At 33.5% G+C, this 19,576-nt stretch overlaps 1 protein-coding gene across 2 annotated transcripts in view; it reads left to right on the plus strand.

Annotated features, from left to right (window-relative positions):
* RnrL (Ribonucleoside diphosphate reductase large subunit) overlaps positions 1-19,576 on the plus strand; it is a 206,738-nt gene that overhangs the window by 95,889 nt on the left and 91,273 nt on the right. For both annotated transcript variants that reach the window (XM_090381486.1, XM_090381487.1), the window contains 3 exons: positions 2,807-2,890; positions 10,606-10,847; positions 11,990-12,191. In XM_090381486.1, coding sequence (XP_090237612.1) covers positions 2,807-2,890; positions 10,606-10,847; positions 11,990-12,191 — 528 coding nt within the window. The remainder of the gene's footprint in view (positions 1-2,806; positions 2,891-10,605; positions 10,848-11,989; positions 12,192-19,576) is intronic.

Genomic DNA, 19,576 nt, shown 5'->3' on the forward strand with positions numbered 1-19,576 from the left:
ATCCTTAGTTTATTCCATCTCATGTTTACAGTGCCAATTTCTCCCCTGGTGGCAGAAATCTGAACTTTTTTTTTTTTTTTTTTTTTTACAAATCGCTTCCCCATACCCTAAATGACATACCCACCGATTTTCACAGTGCTCTCTCCAACCATTTTGACACTAGGGTCTCCTGAATAGGGAAACTTAATTTATAACCATCCGGTATATCTATATTCTATCTCTCCTCAAGTTTCATCTCAAAATCCACTCTGTCGTATGAACATAAGATAGTTGAATGCAAAGTTTGGACTTCATGTTGTGCTTGACATTGGTTGTAACAACAAATTAAAAACATAAGTTAGTTACATCTCTGGCAATGCAACACTATCCTAAGTCTGGTTGCCAGCAAAATTCCTTTAGTGGTGAATTACACTAAAGACTATCAAAGCCATTCTGTCCCTTCAAGCTGAACTTATTTGACTCTTCTTTCATCAACAGTGCCATTAAGTTGGCAACCCATTTTCATTTTGACATTGATGTATAGCTCTGTGATAAGATGTACAGAAAATTAATATTTTCTGGAAACTGAATTAGTGGGGGCTGCATTTGTTAAGTTCTTTGCATTTTGGTGTGCCAGATCAGTGTAGGACAGAAATAAATTTGGTACTGAAAATTTGTTTGTGGTCAGTATGTAATTTTATTTAATTTAGTTATTTAATATTGGACTGTTACATACAGAGTTATAATGTAGTTATTGCTATATTATAACTCTGTGTGTAATACCATTGAAAGTATGTTGACTGGGGGAAAAAGATAAACAGGAACTTTTCAAGATCTTGTTTTGGGAAAAGTGATTATAACACTCTTGCTGATAGACTTAGGAAGTGTTGGGATAATGAGATGGTAACTGTGAATGTGGCATGTGGTGGGAGTGGCCTGAGTGGAATCAAGTTGGTAGACTTTTGGTGAAAACAATAACTTGAAGTCACAAACACATTTTTTTTTTTTTTTTTTAATTTAGGGTGCATTGGAATAGTTTGAAATTCTAGAAATCACAGTCCTAGAATTTATGTCAGTAAAGTAACTAGGAACTGAGAGAATTATGTTTATCAGGTGACAATAGAGAAGCACAGTAAGCTACAGTGATGAGATAATATGGATGGCCACTGCTTCAAATTGAAGAGTCTGTTAGTGACAGTGGGAGATGATGGAGAAGAGAATAGGCAGATTCTACCATCTCATCAATTTTCATGAGAATATGACATGAAAAGAAATTAAAACTGGTAGCAAGAGTACCTGAATTAACTCATGTGATCTGCATCTCACTGATTGCAGTCATTTGTTAGTGAGTGGGTAGATCCATGGGTGTGGGAACTTTCCAGATGCCCCCCTCCTTTTTTTTCTCTCTTCTCCAGAAGGTGCTTTTTATCATCTTATTTCAGCTTTTTTGCCTTGTAGTGAACCTAGCAGCTGCAGCTTGGCTCATAGTAGTGAGCCAAGTTGCAGCTGCTAGGTGTAATTTCAGTAGTTAGCAGGATGTATGGCATTTTATAAAATTAACAGAACTGTGGCACTTATAACAAGAAGGTTACAAATTCCAGTGAATGAATAGACTTAACTGATGTTTTTGTTGTGTGTCAAATGTCAAAAATAAGAGTTGAACAGAATTGCAGCTGACCCCAAAGTGTAATACAGTTAAATGAGTTGTAATACAAGGGCAAAAATATTATGCATTAAAATGAATGAAAAACATTACAGAGGGTACTCATAAACAACTGGTACTCTCATGATTCTCCTTTCTTAGCAGCTTACTCTATTTAGTAATTAGGTTTTTTTTTTTTTTTTTGTAAATATGCTTATTTCCTCAACTATTGTTTTCAATAATGTTTTTTTGTTTTCTTGTAATTATAGTCTGACCAATTAACTCATATTTATTTTACTTTTTGGTATGAATCCTAAATCTCCATATCTTAATGGTTTGGGTGTTGCATTTGAAATCATTTGACTTTCTTCAAAAGTGAATACCTAAGTTCCCTTTTGAATAAAATTTTATATCAGAATAAAATGGGGGTGAGGGTTTGTAATTTAATTCTGAATTTTTGTAGGGTTCTGATGAATTGAAAACTTAACAAATCTTGAATACCATTCTGAACATGCATTTTAAACTTAATGGTTCAGAAAAACTTACCACTAATTTTTTTTTTTTTTTTTTTTTTACATTTAATAAATATGAAAATCCACTAATTAGTACATAATAATACTAATTAATACTAATAATAATACTGTTATATGGTTCTAATAATATTGCCAAATTCTGAGGAAGATACATAAGTGAATATTATTAAAAATGGAGGGTTTTCAAAGGTGAAGGCATATTTTGTAACATACTAGTTCTAAACTTGGGGGATGGATACACAACACTTGAAGGCCACCTACATGGCTGTGTACTGTGGGTTGGACACCCCCTGGCTTAGACATGTATTTTTCAGTACAGGTAAAAGTATCTGTAATAGAAGTAGATGACGTGGGTGGGTTTTTTTTTTTTTTTTTTTAAATTAATTCAGAATGCATTTGAAGTAGTTTGAAATTCTATAAATAATCGAATTCTGAGTCGGTAAAGTCAGATAGGAACTGTATATAAAGGAAAGGAGATACAGAAGAGAAACACATTGCAGTGCACAATAATAACTAGGCATAAGATACTAATATTAAGCTAGAAATGGAGAATACTTACATTGTTAACCAATGCAGCATTTTGATAATGTTAAATGCATAATTACATGTACTCAGCATTTCACTAAAATATTTATAATTGATTATTTTTCAGACAAATGGAATGTCTAACGGTCTTGTACCCATGTTAAGGGTTTTCAATAACACTGCAAGATATGTAGATCAAGGTGGCAACAAGGTATTTTGTTTTACATGTACATATGTATTGATTATTATGGAAATAAATTCATCATATAATTCTGACTAAGCTTTAATTTTTATAAGCTGCAGCCTTTGTTTGTGCCATGTCCTGTAAATCTTCTGAGTTTTCATAAAAAACTCTTTTGGGTTGGGGGTGAGATCACTAAATATTAGAATTAATATAAGTGTTTATGGTCTTGGAAGCCAAATATTTAACCATCAAGCTGAACCACAAGTGTAGCAGTAGAATAATTGGATAAAATTAACAAAATGATAAGAAATAAAATACCATTAATTAAGTTGCTAGGTGGTGCAAATTATTTTATTTTGAATTTATGTTTATTATATTAGACTTTTATATATCATCATGAACTTGGTCCGGCTTAGGTCTTTTAAGACCTGTTTCTGTTGTAGCTCTTGGAGGTGGTCTTGATCTCGCCATCGTTGTCTTGGTCGACCAACATCTCTCTTGCCTGTAGGTTTGTAGTTAAAGGCTAATTTTGGGATCCGGTCTGGGTTTATTCTTTCTATCTGGCTGATCCATTTTTCCTGATACCGTTTTATATCATTTACTATGTTATCTACTTTTAATTTCTCGTGGATATCTAAATTTCTTTGGTGGTCTAGTCTTGTAAAGCCTAATAATGGTCTTAAAAATCTCATTTGTGCTGCTTCTAGTTTGTGTGCATCTTTCTTATTTATGACCCAAGTCTCACAGCTGTAGAAGAGGGCTGGTTTTGAAGTAATGTTGTGCAATCGTAATTTTGTTTCAGTTGTCATTTGTTTTTCAAAGTGGCGTTTAATCGTTCCATTCATTTTATTATATTTTTGTAGTTTAGTGTGGATGTCTCCACACTAAACTACAAAATCCATTTGATATTAAATTTCCCAAATAGGTGAAGTCAGATATTTGTTCTATTATTTTTTCATCAATAACAATTTTGACTATTTGTATGTTTTTATCACATAATCCCATTTATTTTGTTTTTGAGGTGAAGATTTTCATCTCGTACTTTTTACCTATTTTATTAAGTTCATTTGCTGCTATCTGTAGTTCATCTTCGGATCTTGTAATTATAACTTGATCATCAGCATATAATATAGTTTGGATTTTATTCCTGTTGTTCAGCTGTATTCCATTATTAATTGTTTGTTTCCATTCTTTAAGAATTTTATTGATGTAGATATTAAATAAATTTGGTGGTAGTCCACATCCTTATTGGTGTTAATTGGGTATGATAGCGGCCAATTAGAATATTTTATACAGACTTTTGAGTTTTTATATAGGCTTTGGATCGTTTTCCGGAGTCGGGTTGGGATATTTTATTCATGTAGAATCTGCCAAAGTTTTTCCCGGTTTACATTGTCATATGCTTTTTCATAATAAATAAACAGCAGAAATGTTGGTAGATTGAATTCTCTTCTTTTCTCCAAACTTTGTTGTAGTGAGAAAATGGCATCTATTGTGCTTCTCCCTTTTCTGAACCCATATTGTTCTTCTAAGAATTGTTCACTGTATTTATTAAGTTTATTCTTTAGTATATTAGAGTATAGCTTTGCAGCAGTTGACAGCAGTGTAGTTGTTGGGGTTATTTCTGGAGCCTTTTTTGTGTAAATTGATTACTATTCCTGGTTCCCAATCTTTGGGAATCTGTTGCTTATGCCATATGATGTTATATAATTTTAGTAGTGCATTTTTTAGTAAGGTGCCCCCATATTTAAATAGTTCTACATTCAAATTGTCTATGCCTGGGCTTTTTAGGTTTTTTGATTTTTGTAATATTAACTCTAGTTCTTCCATTGTTATATTTTCATCTTTGGTTAGCACAGATTCATCTTCCAATTCCCTAGTGCCTGGGTTATGCCACAGTTTGGAATAGTGTTGCTTCCATTCTGCTTGGGAGATGGAGTTGGTTTTTATTTGATCATCTGTGTCTAGTTGTAATTTCTTAAAAATTTTAAAATCTCTTCTCTGTGGGCCCAGTCATCTCGTCAGATTCTTCTGGTTAGTTTTCTGACTTCTGCTCTAAGCTTTTTATATTTTATGTGTAGATGTAGGTCTTTAGTTTATAGGTCTTTTGTTTTTTTCTCTCATTGATTGTTTGTTTCAATTCTTCATTCCAAGTTCTTAGCCACTTTTTATTTTTTATAGGTTTATATCCAAGACTTTTTTCAGCAGTTCCCAGAATTGATTTTTTCATGTTTGACCAGATTTCCTCAACGTTATCACTTTCATCTGATTTTAGTTTATCTTTCAATCGATTTTCATACAGGAATTTAGTGCTTTCATCTTCCAACAAATGTATTTTTAATTTCTTAGTAGTTTTTGTTGGTATTTTCTTCTTTTTATTAAGATAATTTCTTTTTATTTTGAAAGTGCTTTCTACTAGGTAGTGATCACTGTCAATTTCACTGCCTCTGAATACTGTAGTGTCTCTAATTTTTTCATTTAAATTTTCATTAATGTTAATATAATCTATTATAGACTTTGTTTCTTTCTTCCCATGTGAATTTATAGATATTCTTGTGTAAAAAAAGTATTTGTAATTTTAAGTTTATTAAAAATGCAAGTCTATCAGTCATCTTCCATTATCGCCCACAATGATCCAACAGTTGACCACGGGTTCGCCTTCTGATCCTATACATTTGTCTGCTGATTGAGCACCAAACCTTGCATTAAAATCTCCTGCTAGTATGAGATACTCGTTTTTGTTAGTTTGGTCTATGATCTGTTGTAATTCGTCATAAAATTCTACAGTTTCATCAATGTTGTCTTCTACTGATGCATACATACCAATGATTGTTATTGTATAAGATAGAATTTTTAGTCTTAATTTCAATATTCTGGGTGATATCCAAGAGTAGTCTAATTTTTTGTTTTCCCATTCTTTCTTTATTATAACAGCAACTCCCAATGATGCCCACATTTCACTTGGTATTCCGGAGTATATCATTATGAAGTTACCTATTTCTTCGGATCCTTTGTTCTTCTTTTTTGTTTCGGTAATGACTGCTATGTCAATATTTCTATTTTCTAGTTCCATGGTCACTTCATTTAATTTGTGATTTATCCCCCTAACGTTCCAATTTGCTACTTTAAGTTCCTTAATCATAGTCCTATATCCATTGCCTAGGTCGTTACCCTTGAGATCCGTCCAGTTTTTTCTCTTGAGTTTATTTCGAGTATTTAGAATGTACCCAGGATAGGTTACCAGCCTTTCGCAGGGTAAGTCTAGTGGTGGGGCTGCCACCTTATAGCCTCTAGACAGGCTTCAGGTACAGCATTTCCTCTGTATGTGATGGGACAGTTATACCGCTGTGACTCGGTCGCCAGAGCCTCGTCTGTGGAAACGGATCAGTTCGCCCCGAGAAAGTGAGGTTGACATTTGGGGAGGAGAGGTTATGGAACGCACGTCACACCACCCCTTGAACACACCCACTTTTATATATACCTTAGTTGATTTGTTAATTTGAGTATTCCAATATAATAAATCAAGAGCTGCCTTGTCCTTGCTGTTTGGTTTTAGTAGCCAGGAGAATTAAAGTCGCTGTAACTATTTCTGATTTAATACCTTAAAAATAGAAAAATCATGGTATCCACTAATATTGCTGAAAAGCTGCTCTGCCATTTGTTTTTGTGATACCTAGTTATTTGTTAATTTTTTTCTTGTAATATTCATTTTAATAGTTACTTTAATAGTATATAACAGAGCTATGATGCTCACTATGTTCTATGTTGATATCAATATTTATAGAAGAATAAGAGAAATTTACCTCAATATGATATGTAGAACACTTCCATATGATACTCTCCAGAAATTAAAACAAAAGATTAACACAAAATGATTACAGTAAAAAAATGTTTTCAATTGATTTTTTTACTTTAATCATTTTGTGTTAATCTTTTATTTGTTTTAATTTCTGGAGAGTATCATACGGAAGTGTTCTACATATCATATTGAGGTAAATTTCTCTTATTCTTTTATAAATTTTAATTGTTACTGTAATAATTATTCTGATATAGCTTGTACATAGGCTGCTGTAGTAGTAGTGTCTCACATTTTAAACAAATAACCAAGTTGTCTTTTTTCAGTGGTGTTATTTGTTTGAAAGTTGTACATTTCAGGGTACTTTGTGGATAGGAAATTTATCCTGCCTCGAGTATTATGACCACAGCAATTGAAACTGGAGTCGATTTATGCTTTTATAACAGAGCTACATTGCTAAAGAAGAAAAGTCAATGCATGGATTCAAAGTTGAAAAGGATTGACTGACTTTGTTGGGTCAAATGCAGTAGGTGATTGAAACCCTTACTAATGTATTGTGCTGAGAATCCAACAGCATTCAAGAGTTTACCCAAACAACCTTTCCGGTAATTTGGAAATCTAATGCTAGAGCTTGGATGATTGTAGCAATATTTGAAAATTGGTTTGTGCATCATTGTGCAAGAAGTCACCAAATATCATGCTGAATGATCATCCTTTTAAAGTAATGCTTCTTATGTACTAGTACCAGGTCATCCTTCAGTGCTTTAATACAACCATCCTAACATCGGGATCATTTTCCTACCTCCCAAAATGACTGCTATTCTTCAGCCAGTGGATCAAGAAGTCATTGCATCTTTTAAGGCGTGCTATCGTCACTGAACATTTGAAAAGCTGATTTGAAACAGTTGACAAGTAAAATGGATCAACAACAATTAGAGAATTTTGAATGGTGTGAAAACCATCAAAGATGTCTGGAATGATGTCACATAATTGAAATTTGAATCCAACTTAAGCAGTGTTTGAAGAAATTCTGCCCTGAGTTTGTTCATGATTTTGAAGAAATTGCAATAGCACTGGTGGCATTTATAATTTTTCCCCCCTTCTTGTATTTTGTTAGCTTGGTCAATAATGCTACTAGTTTTGGGATTATACCCTATTTGTACTACCACCCCAGTCTTAATGGGTTGAACAGACCCAGATGAAATTTCAGTGATTTCATGCTTGTCTGTTCTGCCCACACCAAAACTCCCATTAGCTGTCAACAAGTTTTTCTTTGATTTCCCCATTTAAAATTCCAGAAATCTCTTAGTTTTGCATAAACAACAAAAATGTAAGATCAAGTACAAAATGTGAATAAGCCTTTTTAAATATTCCCTGAGTAAAACAGTAGGCATTGCCCTACTATAGTGGTAGAACACCTTTCCTGGAAGTATATTTTACCTTCTAACAAAATTTCTAGAAAATTCCTCTGTTGATTATTTCCTTGCTATGTACTTGTCTACATTTCTGTTCTGAGCTGTGGAAAAAGATATATATTCTGTTGAAAAACATTTTTTACGTATTTATTTATTTGTTATTATTTTTTATTTTTTATTTTTTCACTGTGGCAACTATAGAATAGAAAAGGGTTATTGTTTCACACAGTGAATGCTGTCCAGATTCCTTAATGCTTATCAGCTTTTTTAGAGTCATAGAAGCAGAACCCCCCCCCCCACACACACACACCACTGTAATTACTTCTGACACAAGAAAGGGTTACAGCTATTTAGTTTACCACAAGCAACTTTTCAGAATAGTGACTGTTCAAATATGTACAGTAAGTGTAAAGCATTGAATGAGAGAGAGTCTTTGCAGTAGTGTGGAACACTGTCTCACTTTGTGCCAAAAAAATGTTAAGAAAATAAATTATTTTCTAAGATAAATCTTTCTTCGACTTTTTCTGTTAGCAAAATCATTAGCAGTGTCATCCAACTTCATATGGAGAATAATTTGATACTGAATTAAGTGTTGTGGAAATAACTCAACCAAATTTATAGAATGCTTTTGAATTCCTTTATAAGCAAAGAATTAGATTTAATGCAAAGACATTTTAATATTTTTCACATAATATAATGAGGCCTCAGAATGAAGAGTACCTAAGCTTTGTGAACACCAAAGGATGGCTCTGGCTTAGAGCAAAAAAAAAAAAAGTGGATTACCAAAGAGTTATTTTATTTATTTGGGGGGGAGGGGGTAAAATTACATACAGTTGTGCCCCTGTATCTGCTGATTCAGTTAGCCGTGGTTAACCACGGGGAAAAAATTGGAAAATTCCAAGAAAATAAAAAAATAATAATAATAAACGGTTCATAAGTTTCAAACCGCTCGCCAAGCGAGTACAGTCAGTCCTCACATAGCAATAGTTGCGTTCCTAGAAACCCTCGTGCAATATAAATAACAGGCCCTATGGGAAAAATAGGGTTAGGTGCTGACCATCCAAGATTGAACACATATTTGTAACCAAAACATTACCAAACACAATAAATAATTGAAATAAAATACATATTTTATTACGACTATTATGTAATAAAATATTGTTAATGCTTTTGCTTCTATCGTAAGCAGACTTGTTCTTTGTTTGATCTTCTATCCAAACAGATGACAGTTTGGATAGAAATTTGTTTTTATTTTCTCTGCATTCTTTCTAATTCTTGGCGTTGCCTCGTTTAGGCTTGTAGAACATGCAATATCACATGTTCTTTCATTTAGCTCAAAGTGTTTCACAATTTCATATTTTTTTCTCTATCAACAGAGGCAGACAGGCCATAAGCCTTCCCGGGGAAACCCCGGAGGCCAGAAGACGATGGAGGCCGGTGTGATTTTGGCCATAAACGCTAGTATGGGGCCGCTACAAATTTTCCCTGGTAAGAATTTTTGATCCGGTCCGCCTCTTTCTATCGATATTGCTTTTCTTTTTCTCTCTGAATCTGTAGTGTCTTCACCAGGACGCTTCCTTTTCACACCTTTAAATATTTTACTCATTTTTAGGGGATAAAGCACAATTACAAAATGAGGAGGCATGCTAGATACACATAAACAAAGCTGCGTGCGTGTAGAAACTGAATAAACAACAGGCAGAGACACACTATTAACATCTCACTAGCTCACATTTTACTAAAGCACATTTCTGGAGGTAACTGCCATAAAACAATAAAAACAATTTCCAGTTGCATTTCTGCTAATGAAATCTGTTATAAACTGGTAGTAAACTCAATCTATTATTACGTATATAATGATTTCTATTAACCGTATTTAATGTTGGTAATGTCTTACTGTGTGTCTAATTTATCAATTAAACTTTATTATATGTATGTATGTATGTATAAGAAAATCACGTTATATATGGGGTCAGCAGGTGTTTGCTTATGTCTGCAGTTTCTGCCATCCACGGTAGGTCTTGGAACATATCCCCTGTGGATACGGGAGGGGGGGTCTTGCTGTGTGTATATATGTGTGTGTGTGTGTGTGTTTTTTTTTTAGTGAGTATGACAAAAGTTGAGGGAATTCATTTATTGGCAGTGGCATTTTGAATTTCTAAACACTGATGTCAAGCTGAAAACCTTATCATTCATCTTACCTTGTGTACAGAAAGAAACATGATTCCAAACTTTTAGGTGGGAGTGTATATAGCCAGTGACTGGGCAAATAAAGCTTATTTGTTCTTTTGGGTGTAAATTTAACAGACTAGATAAAGCTGAAACAGAAAATAAAGTTAGTCTGCTTACCTTATATTATGCATTTGGAATGCATAGGAATCAGTGCAGCTGAATGTTATCTGGTCAGCACTAGTTTCAGGCAGTTGGGATATGGAGGGAAACTGTATTTAGAAGGATTGTTGATTTTTTTTTTTTTTTTTTTTACATAAAACTTATTAATTTAGCTCATAACTTTTCTTCCTTCTTTTTAGCGACCGGGTGCATTTGCTATCTACTTAGAACCTTGGCATGCAGATATTTTTGAATTCCTTGATCTTAAGAAGAACACAGGAAAAGAAGAAAACAGAGCCCGCGATTTATTTTATGCACTGTGGATTCCTGATTTGTTCATGAAGCGAGTAGAGAATAATGAAGTGTGGTCTCTTATGTGTCCCCATGAATCGCCTGGGTTAGCCGATACATGGGGTGAAGAATTTGAAAATCTGTATACAAAGTAAGAAAGCATTTTGAGTTATTTCCTGAATAATTATCATTAAGAATAAGATTATTATGAATTCTTATTAACCATTGCTAGCTAGGTAATCAATAAGTGCAGAGGAAATTTAAAATGTATATAAAATTATGGTGCTGCTTCATTATTATATTTATTTTCTATTATAAAACCCTAGACTGGATTATATCTACACCAATTTATTAGTGCTGAGCTATTTCTGATTTACTCAATAAAACTAACTTGTACATTTATAGAAATGTGTTGTATATACTAACACACACCTGTACTCTTAAAACATAGTATGCACTTGTATTCCTTTCAATTAAAGAACTTTAAATTGAGTTTTATAAAACTTGAAAATATACAGACATTAATGTTCTATACATCAAACAGAACTAGCTTTCCTTTGTTCATGTATATTACAATTTACTCAGGCCCAAAAATATAAAAGTGAAAGTTCTTGGTTAGAGTGAGTTTAAGTGTAGAAATCTTGTATGTTTAACTGTTTCGTGTTTGCTATCACAGATGTTATCACAATCCCTCCTGTCTCCTATCAGATTCGTTCTTGAAATGAATAACCATCTTCGAATGGCATATTATATTCAGATCTTTTTAAACCTATATCTAAGCTTATATTGTAGTGATGATATAATAATCTCTTTTATTGACCTACCAGTACTAATAAAAATATAGTTACCGAATGGATGACTTCTTTTGTGAAGGGAAAGAATTTTTTGAATAATAATTCTTTGCTTTTTTATTTTTTTATCTCATGCTGCTGATTTAATTTAAGTTGTGTTGAAAAAAATTAAGAAAGAAATTTTAGTGATGAATTAGAATTGAAAAAATGTGGATTATATAATTAGTACTGTTGAACACCTTATAAACTCATTGCACAAAAGTTTCAATATTGGTGTTTTTAGCATTTTAATACTTTATCTGGTAGATAATAAAACTGATAAGATAGAAACGGAGTTTTTTTTTTTTTCTATTTTAATGGTGTTGGTGTAAATAAAATTAAATAGTTCCATTACATCCAAAGTTGTTTTCTGAAGTTGATTGTAATTTTTTATATTATTATTATTATTATTATATATATATATATATATTATTTTATTTATTTATTTATTTTTTTTTGCTAGATATGAAAAAGAAAAAAGGTATAAACAGCAAGTTAAAGCCCAGGCTCTCTGGTTTGCCATATTGGAAGTTCAAACTGAAACTGGGACACCATATATGCTATATAAAGATGCCTGTAACTGCAAATCTAATCAGAAGAATTTAGGCACTATCAAATGCAGCAATTTATGCACTGAAATAGTTGAATATAGTTCTCCTGAAGAGGTGACTATACAGAGCAGATTTTAAATTGTATTTCATTACCTATTATAAGATACCATGTTGTGTTGGATACAAGTGTGTCACATACTTGGATCCAATTTTATTGGTTTAGAAGAATCTTTTAAATATATAATTATATCTTAAACCACTTTAAAAAATTTTCTCTGTATTTCCCAGAGGGGGGGGGGTGCTCTGGGAGTTGCAAACCTTTGCAACTTCGTAGTTCCTCTTTTTTCACTATTGTGAAAAATCAAAGGAAGTAATGCCATTATCCATTTCAAAATTTTGTCTCATCAATGTGGTTATTTGTGAACTAGCATTCAAATGAAAAAATACTTTTGAGTGTTGTGGAGGTTATTTCTCAGGATCATACTGACTGCTGAGCATCTGAATAAATGCACAGGGAGGTGTTAATTAACACCATATCTCTACAACATACCTGCTGCGGAGTTATAAGAATAGAATTGTGAAGTTCATCCTCCCCCCCTCCACTATTGGCTGTTGGAAGGTTAAAAAAAAGTTGCATTGATCAGAACAGATTTTCCTGGGAGCACGTAGGTTACTGTGGTAGTATAAATCAGTCCTTGAATTATCAGCCTTTCATCACCATTTTCTTCCATGCTTATCTTGCAGTGTTATTAATCAGAAGTACAGGTAATTCCTGGCTTTGAGTTCTTTTTTAAGTATCAACAAAATCAAAAATATGAACACTAATTGCAGTAAATAAATGCTAAACATTCATAAATACGGCATTTCAAACCACTTGTGTAGCTATACAATACAGTACTACTGTGCATGCATTTGTTCAGGCAGAGATAAGGATGAAGGTCCAACTCTTAAAGAATTCCATATTTTAGATGCAATCAAAATAACAAAACAAGCATGGGATCTAGTTTTGTTATTTTGTCATAAATGTTGCTAACCAATTGCAGCTTGAGGTTTCTACAACTGACTTCACTGATCTGCTTCAAGTACACAATGGAGAGCTCAAATGAATACCTCATTGAAATGGCAAAATGTGAAGAGGGTTTAGCAGCTGAAACTCCTATTCGTTCCTTCACTCTCAAGGGGCTTGACAAAGCCTTTCAACACAGAAAAGGCATCTGAGATTTTTGAGCCACAAGATTCAAATTTTGAGTGCACTAGAAAATATGCTACTGATTTAAAAAATGCTTATGCATGCTATCTTGAAATTTATAAAGAAAAGAGAAGACTGTCTTGGATACAAGCGACTCTTGAAGATTTCCAAAGAAGACAACTCCTTGTGCTTTCAACACACCAACAACGAGTGCCAAGCCAACGATAATTGATGAACCATGAACGAGTGTGCATTTAGTCGATGATGATAAAGAATAAACATTCTTTAAGATTTGTATAACAAATAATTCCTTTACCATTATAATTTTCTTGATTTTAAAAGCTATGTTTTCATTTCTTTGGATAAATAGATCATTGTTTAAGCATAAACTATTGTTTTGTCGACCTTTATTTAACATTACTATGGTCAAGTTTCATTGTTCAGAACAAAATTCCAATTTTTAACATCATCTATGGGAAATAAATTCCCACTTTACGAGTTTTCGCTTTACGAGCGCACACTAGGAACGAATTAACTCTTAAAGTCAGGAACTACCTGTATATTTTGTGGATAAATATCCCCAAAAACCTTTCCAGGTGGAGAAGTTTACATATCGTGTGCTAACTGAAACTAAACTTCAGTTAAATATTAAGTAATAGATTATGAATCGCACTGCACTTAAGATTTCCATAATTGTAGTGATAATTTATATGATCAGTTATGGAAATGAAATGCTCATTTGCAAGTAGCACTATTAGTATATAACTTTAGTTTATATCAGGTTATTTTAACAATAACAAAAATTTAACATATTGCTGATGAAAAACTCAATGTGCTTTTGTTTAGCAAGCACAGAGAGATATCAGCTAGTGTAATTTAAAATGCGAAGTTTTAATTAGAAGGGGGTGTATGTGATCTTTCATCATTGTGAGATAATTAATTAATCGAGACCACACTATTATATCACATAGTAGATTTAAGTAATTTATTATTGAAACATTGAAATGCCAAACATTTAAACGATTCTGGCCATGCGTTTGGAACTCCTTGTTTCCTGCTTTCAGGAAACAAGCCTGAAACAGTGAGTTCCCGAAGCAGCCAGAATCGTTTGGCATTGAGATGTTTCAGTTGTATAATTTCAATAATAAATTGCTCAGATTTGCCACGTGATTTAGTGTAGTCTCAATTAATTAATTACCTCACAATTTATTTATTTATTATTTTTTTTTTTTACAATCAAGAAACAGAATGTCATTATATACAAGAATCCACAATATAGATAAAATTTTCAGCCAGATGCAAAGTAGAGAAAGGAGTGTTTCTTAGCTGATAAAAGGGGATTAAATGCAGTAGAGTCTAAAGAAAGAAAATCGCTGCCAGAATGTGTTTGCTGGTAACAATGTTTTTCATTTGTTTCTCTTTTTGTCTTTATTTTGTATGTATTTCTATCTTATTTTTTATTTTATTTTATTTATTTTTTTTTAATGGACCTTTGCAGTATCAGTAACTCAGTATCTGTCTTTAACACATTAGATATAATTTCATTTTAAGGTCATTGCAATTTCTTTTTTCATTCCAGAAGTTTCTATACCACTCAACTGCTATTCCATTTCTTATGAAAATGTCATAATTGGAATTGCAATATTTCATAAGAGCAGTATTGTTAAGTCCTCCCTGTACTGGAAAACTTGCTCTGACACATCAGAGCAAGTTTTCCAGTACAGGGAAGATTTGATTAACATGCTAAAAGTTTTTTAACTTATAGGAAATTATTAGAAGCAGAAGCTGCTATTCTTTCCAGCCTTAAGTTTCTGCTCAGAAATTGTAGTTCATTCATACAAGTTTGCTTGAAATTCGAGAGGTGAAAAATTACTTCTCTCTTGCATTATTTGAAGGTTGCATATACAGATACAAAGTATTTTAGGAAATATATTATATAGTCATTTCATTATATCAACATATAATGAAATGACTATATCAGTCAGTTGTTTTGAAAATTCATTTTATACTTCCGCATGCAATGAAATTTCAGTAACAATTGTATTTTTATTGTTTGTGCTCACAGCCGTTAGTTTTATTGTTGAATCATAAGCCAATAAATTTCTACTGATGTATTCATTATTCATGCCATGAAAAGGCTTTGCAAGTGATTTAATTAATGATTAACATGGCATCAGATTATGCCAGGTGTGTGTGTGTGTGTGTGTGTGTGTGAGAGAGAGAGAGAGAGCGAGCGAGCGAGCGAAATAATACTGGACAAGTACAGCTCTTCTCCTCATAACACATGCATTCAGAATACTCCATTATTAGCCACAGCATTTATTTCCTGCTACCCGGGCTACTTCTGTGTAATTTTGTGATCTTGCGAGTGGTAAGGGTGCCTCCGTAGCCAGGTGGGAAGGAGCAGCGGTGCGTAGCACACGCTTCTTGATTAGACCGGGGTTCGAGCCCGTCACCACCAAATATGGAGGATGCGGAAAGGTCAGGGAATGACCACCGCATATCCCAGAGCAATATGGCCTTAGTTGCTAATGCTCCCAAAAAACCAAATAACAGCAAGTGGTAGGAGTCCTGTGTATCTTACTTCTGGCCCAGAATGTCTTGTCAGTAGGGCTTACAATATCGGCATTCCAAAAACAAACATTTTTCTCAATAAATTTTGATGACAGTTAATAAAGTAAGAAAAAAACAAGTATTGTAATTACTTGAATTAAAGTTTTAAATAAACATTTATTGCAATAATAAATATTCTGAAAAAAATTATTAAAAATACAGTTAAATACAATAAAAATTCTAAAAACAAAAAAAAATACATATTGTTACTGCAAAGGTTAGTTATGTTTAAGCATCCACACTACCTGTCCGAATAAAGTGAGCTCTGAAGAAACAAGCAATCAATAGTATGATAGTTTAAAATGGATCTACTTTTGGTACATATTTGATTAGCAGCAGAAAACGTCCTTTCGGATTCTATTCTGGTACTATTGTACTGAGATAATCGTAGACAATCTCAGTCCATATTTTCTATGCTTTGAACTTTTTTAGCAAAAATAGTTAAGTATTTCATTTATTTCCGACTAAAGTTCATCTTTTAAAATCTCATTGGAGTCAGGCAATTTTGTTCACTGATGTTCTGTTCCATGGTTGAATTATAGTCATCATTTTCTGAAGGAGAAAGACGTTTTATTCAGCGAAGTATAATTTTCACTATGCAGGCAGTTCTCTCTTTACGAGTTTTTTTTCCCCTCAAGTAACAACAAAATCGACAATATGAACATTAATTGCAAAAAAATGAAAGTTAAACATTCATTAATAACGCATTTCAAACCACGTGCTTAGCTATGCAATACAGTGTACCCAGCTTTACGATATTAATCCTTTCCAGAGACACCATCGTATCATTAAAATATCATATAAACCCAATAACACTGTTTTTTTGGATAATTCGTTTCAAGATCTCGGAAGTTGAAAATGTCGTTTTTAAGGTCACGAGCATGACCTTAAGGCTATATAAAAGGTCGTGAGCATGGTTTGTATATTGTATTAGTTACCAGTTCAAATCATTAAAATGCATACACTTTCATCGTTATCATATGTTCCATTATAAGAATCAATTTTAAACGCATTTGTGATATTTTTCTAAAGCACATTTCTGGAGGTCATAACCATAAAACAATAAAAACAATTTGCACTTTCCGGTTTATTGGGCTTTTCTGTTACTGCAAGCGGTTATAAACGGGTAGTAAACTCTATCTTCTTGCATTTGCGAAAATACCGATAGCTGGAATTGTGTGGGTTTTTACGTTATTTTGATGAAATGTGTTTGTCTTTACTGAAATATTCAATCGTATAAAAAACAATCTCTTCATTCCTTTTTTATGTTAAGCTTCGTAAACTTTTTACTCCATGAGAATCATGTTAGTTGCAATTTATGTGTGCCATTAAAAAATCCTTATGCATGCAATCGTGAAATTTATAATTAAAAGAGATTATCTTGGAAACAAATACCTCTTGAAGCATTTTTGAAGATGACTACTTCTTGTGCAACAAACCGAGTGCTGAGCCAATAATGAGTGATCAACGAGTGTGCATTTAGTCGATGATGATGATGAAGAATAAACATTCTTTAACATTTGTAAGTTGAAAATAATTTCTCTATTATTATAATTTGCTTGATTTTACAGGCTTCGTTTTCATTTAGTTTTAATTAGTTAAACATAAACTAATTAGCTAACTAATTTCATTGTTGAGAATGTAACCCCTATGTTTAACCTTATGTCTATGTGAAATAAATTCCCACTTTACGAGTGCACGCTAGGAACGAATTAACTCCTAAAGTCGAGAACTACCTTTACTGAGTCTGGGAGAGAGAGCAAAGAGTGCAGTTAAGAATTCTTCACATATATAAATGCAAAGAAGAGAAGGACAATCAGATCAGACGCATATATAATGCGTGGGATAATATTAGATACCCCAGCTGTTGCAGATGAACTCGACAGTTACTTTGCATCGATATTTACAGAAGAAAAACCCTTTACGTCAATGAGAAATTATGGGGGTGAGGTTGAAAAAAATTTAATTAGTGATGTTGAAATTTCACACATTGATTTAATGAGAAAACTTTCGCACTCACAGGCGAGTAAGGCTCCTGTGGTTGATGGCGTATGCCCTATAATCTTAAAGGAGGTGGCAAGTGAGTGCGTTGAACCATTAAGGCTAGTTATGAGAGCATCACTGGACTCAGGAGAGATTCCTTTGGATTGGTGTAAATTGGAACATAAAGGCGGTTCTAGGAGTGTAATGGGAAATTACCGACCGGTCAGTCTAACTTCAGTAGTAGGGAAAATCATGGAGGAAATGATCAGGGGTGGATGGAATTCAGGATCATTTAGATGGAAATGGAATTCTGTAGGATACACAGCATGGTTTTGAAAAGGGAAAATAATGTTTAACAAATCTAGTAAACCATTTTGACAGGTCACTCTTGAGCTGGATTTAGAGAATAATTTCACATTGTTTATTTTGATATCAGCAAAGCATTTGACTCAGTCCCACATAAGTGGTTACTTTATAAGTTGGAGCAGGCTGGAATCGTAGGGAAAATCCTTAGATGGATAGCACGATGGCTTGAGGGCACCAGGCAGGAGGTTGTAATAAATGATTATTCCTCAGATTGGATTAATGTAAGTAGCAGGGTTCCCCAAGGATAAGCATTGGGACCACTGTTGTTCTTGATTATCTTAAAATGACATCTATAAAGGGATTAAGGTGTGATATCTAAACTTGCAGATGACGTAAAGATCAATAGAGTAGTTAATGATCACCGCCAAGCAGAGCTTCTTCAGAGTGACCTAGATAGACTTCCAGGATGGTCAGAAAAGTGGCAGCTATATGCTTTAATTCAGAAAAAGTCATGGTCTTACACCTGGGGAACAGCAACCCCAAAATAACTTATACACTTGGTGGAGTTGAACTAAAGTCAGTAGTGGAGGAACGGGACTTGGAAGTTACGATACGGTCAGACATGAAGTTGTCCGAGAATTGTGGACAGGTTGCAGTGTTGCATGGTGTCCTATCGATGATTTATCGAACATTTGCTAGTAGAGATAATGATGTCGTAATCACATAAAGGTGATTTTATAACCTTTATGTGAAAAAATTATAAACTTTTTTTTTAAAAATTAGTACCAAAAAACTGGTATTTTTGTATCAATACCGGTATTTGGGATCTCGGTATTGTAAATCCTACTTGTCAGTGATCTCACAGATGAAATCACCTTTGCCATTATTCATGCAGAGTCGAGTGATTTATTGTATAGACTTCCCCAACTGCAATGAATATTGCATGGGCCAATCTAAGCAGCATCTGCAAGACTGCATGGACAAAAATTTATCATTTATCCACGAGGAGGAGATTGAGGATTCCCCACTAGCCAAAGATTTTTGGACTGTGGGACGTGCACTTGATCTTGATCGAGTTTTTGTGGTAGATTGTGCTCATCAGCCATATCACCATGCTGGTTGGAATCGCTTTACGTTACCACTATCCCTGCTTACTTCAACCATCACCACCAAATACGGAAGATGCGGAAAGGTCAGGGAATGACCACCGCATATCCCTGAGCAATATGGCCTTAGTTGCTAATGCTCCTAAAAACCAAACAACAACAGCTTACTTCAATTGCAGTTCAGGCCTTATTAACCCTGTTACGAGCATGTCATAATTCAGATGGATCACAGAGGGAATTGTAGGATATTGTGGGAGTAGTTACCAGTCACATAATCCTTCAATCCTATTCTGATACTGCTC

Source organism: Mastigoproctus giganteus, chromosome 9 (genome assembly GCF_048544385.1).
Source record: "Mastigoproctus giganteus isolate SK-2022 chromosome 9, ASM4854438v1, whole genome shotgun sequence".
NCBI classification, from domain to species: Eukaryota; Metazoa; Arthropoda; class Arachnida; order Uropygi; family Thelyphonidae; genus Mastigoproctus; species Mastigoproctus giganteus.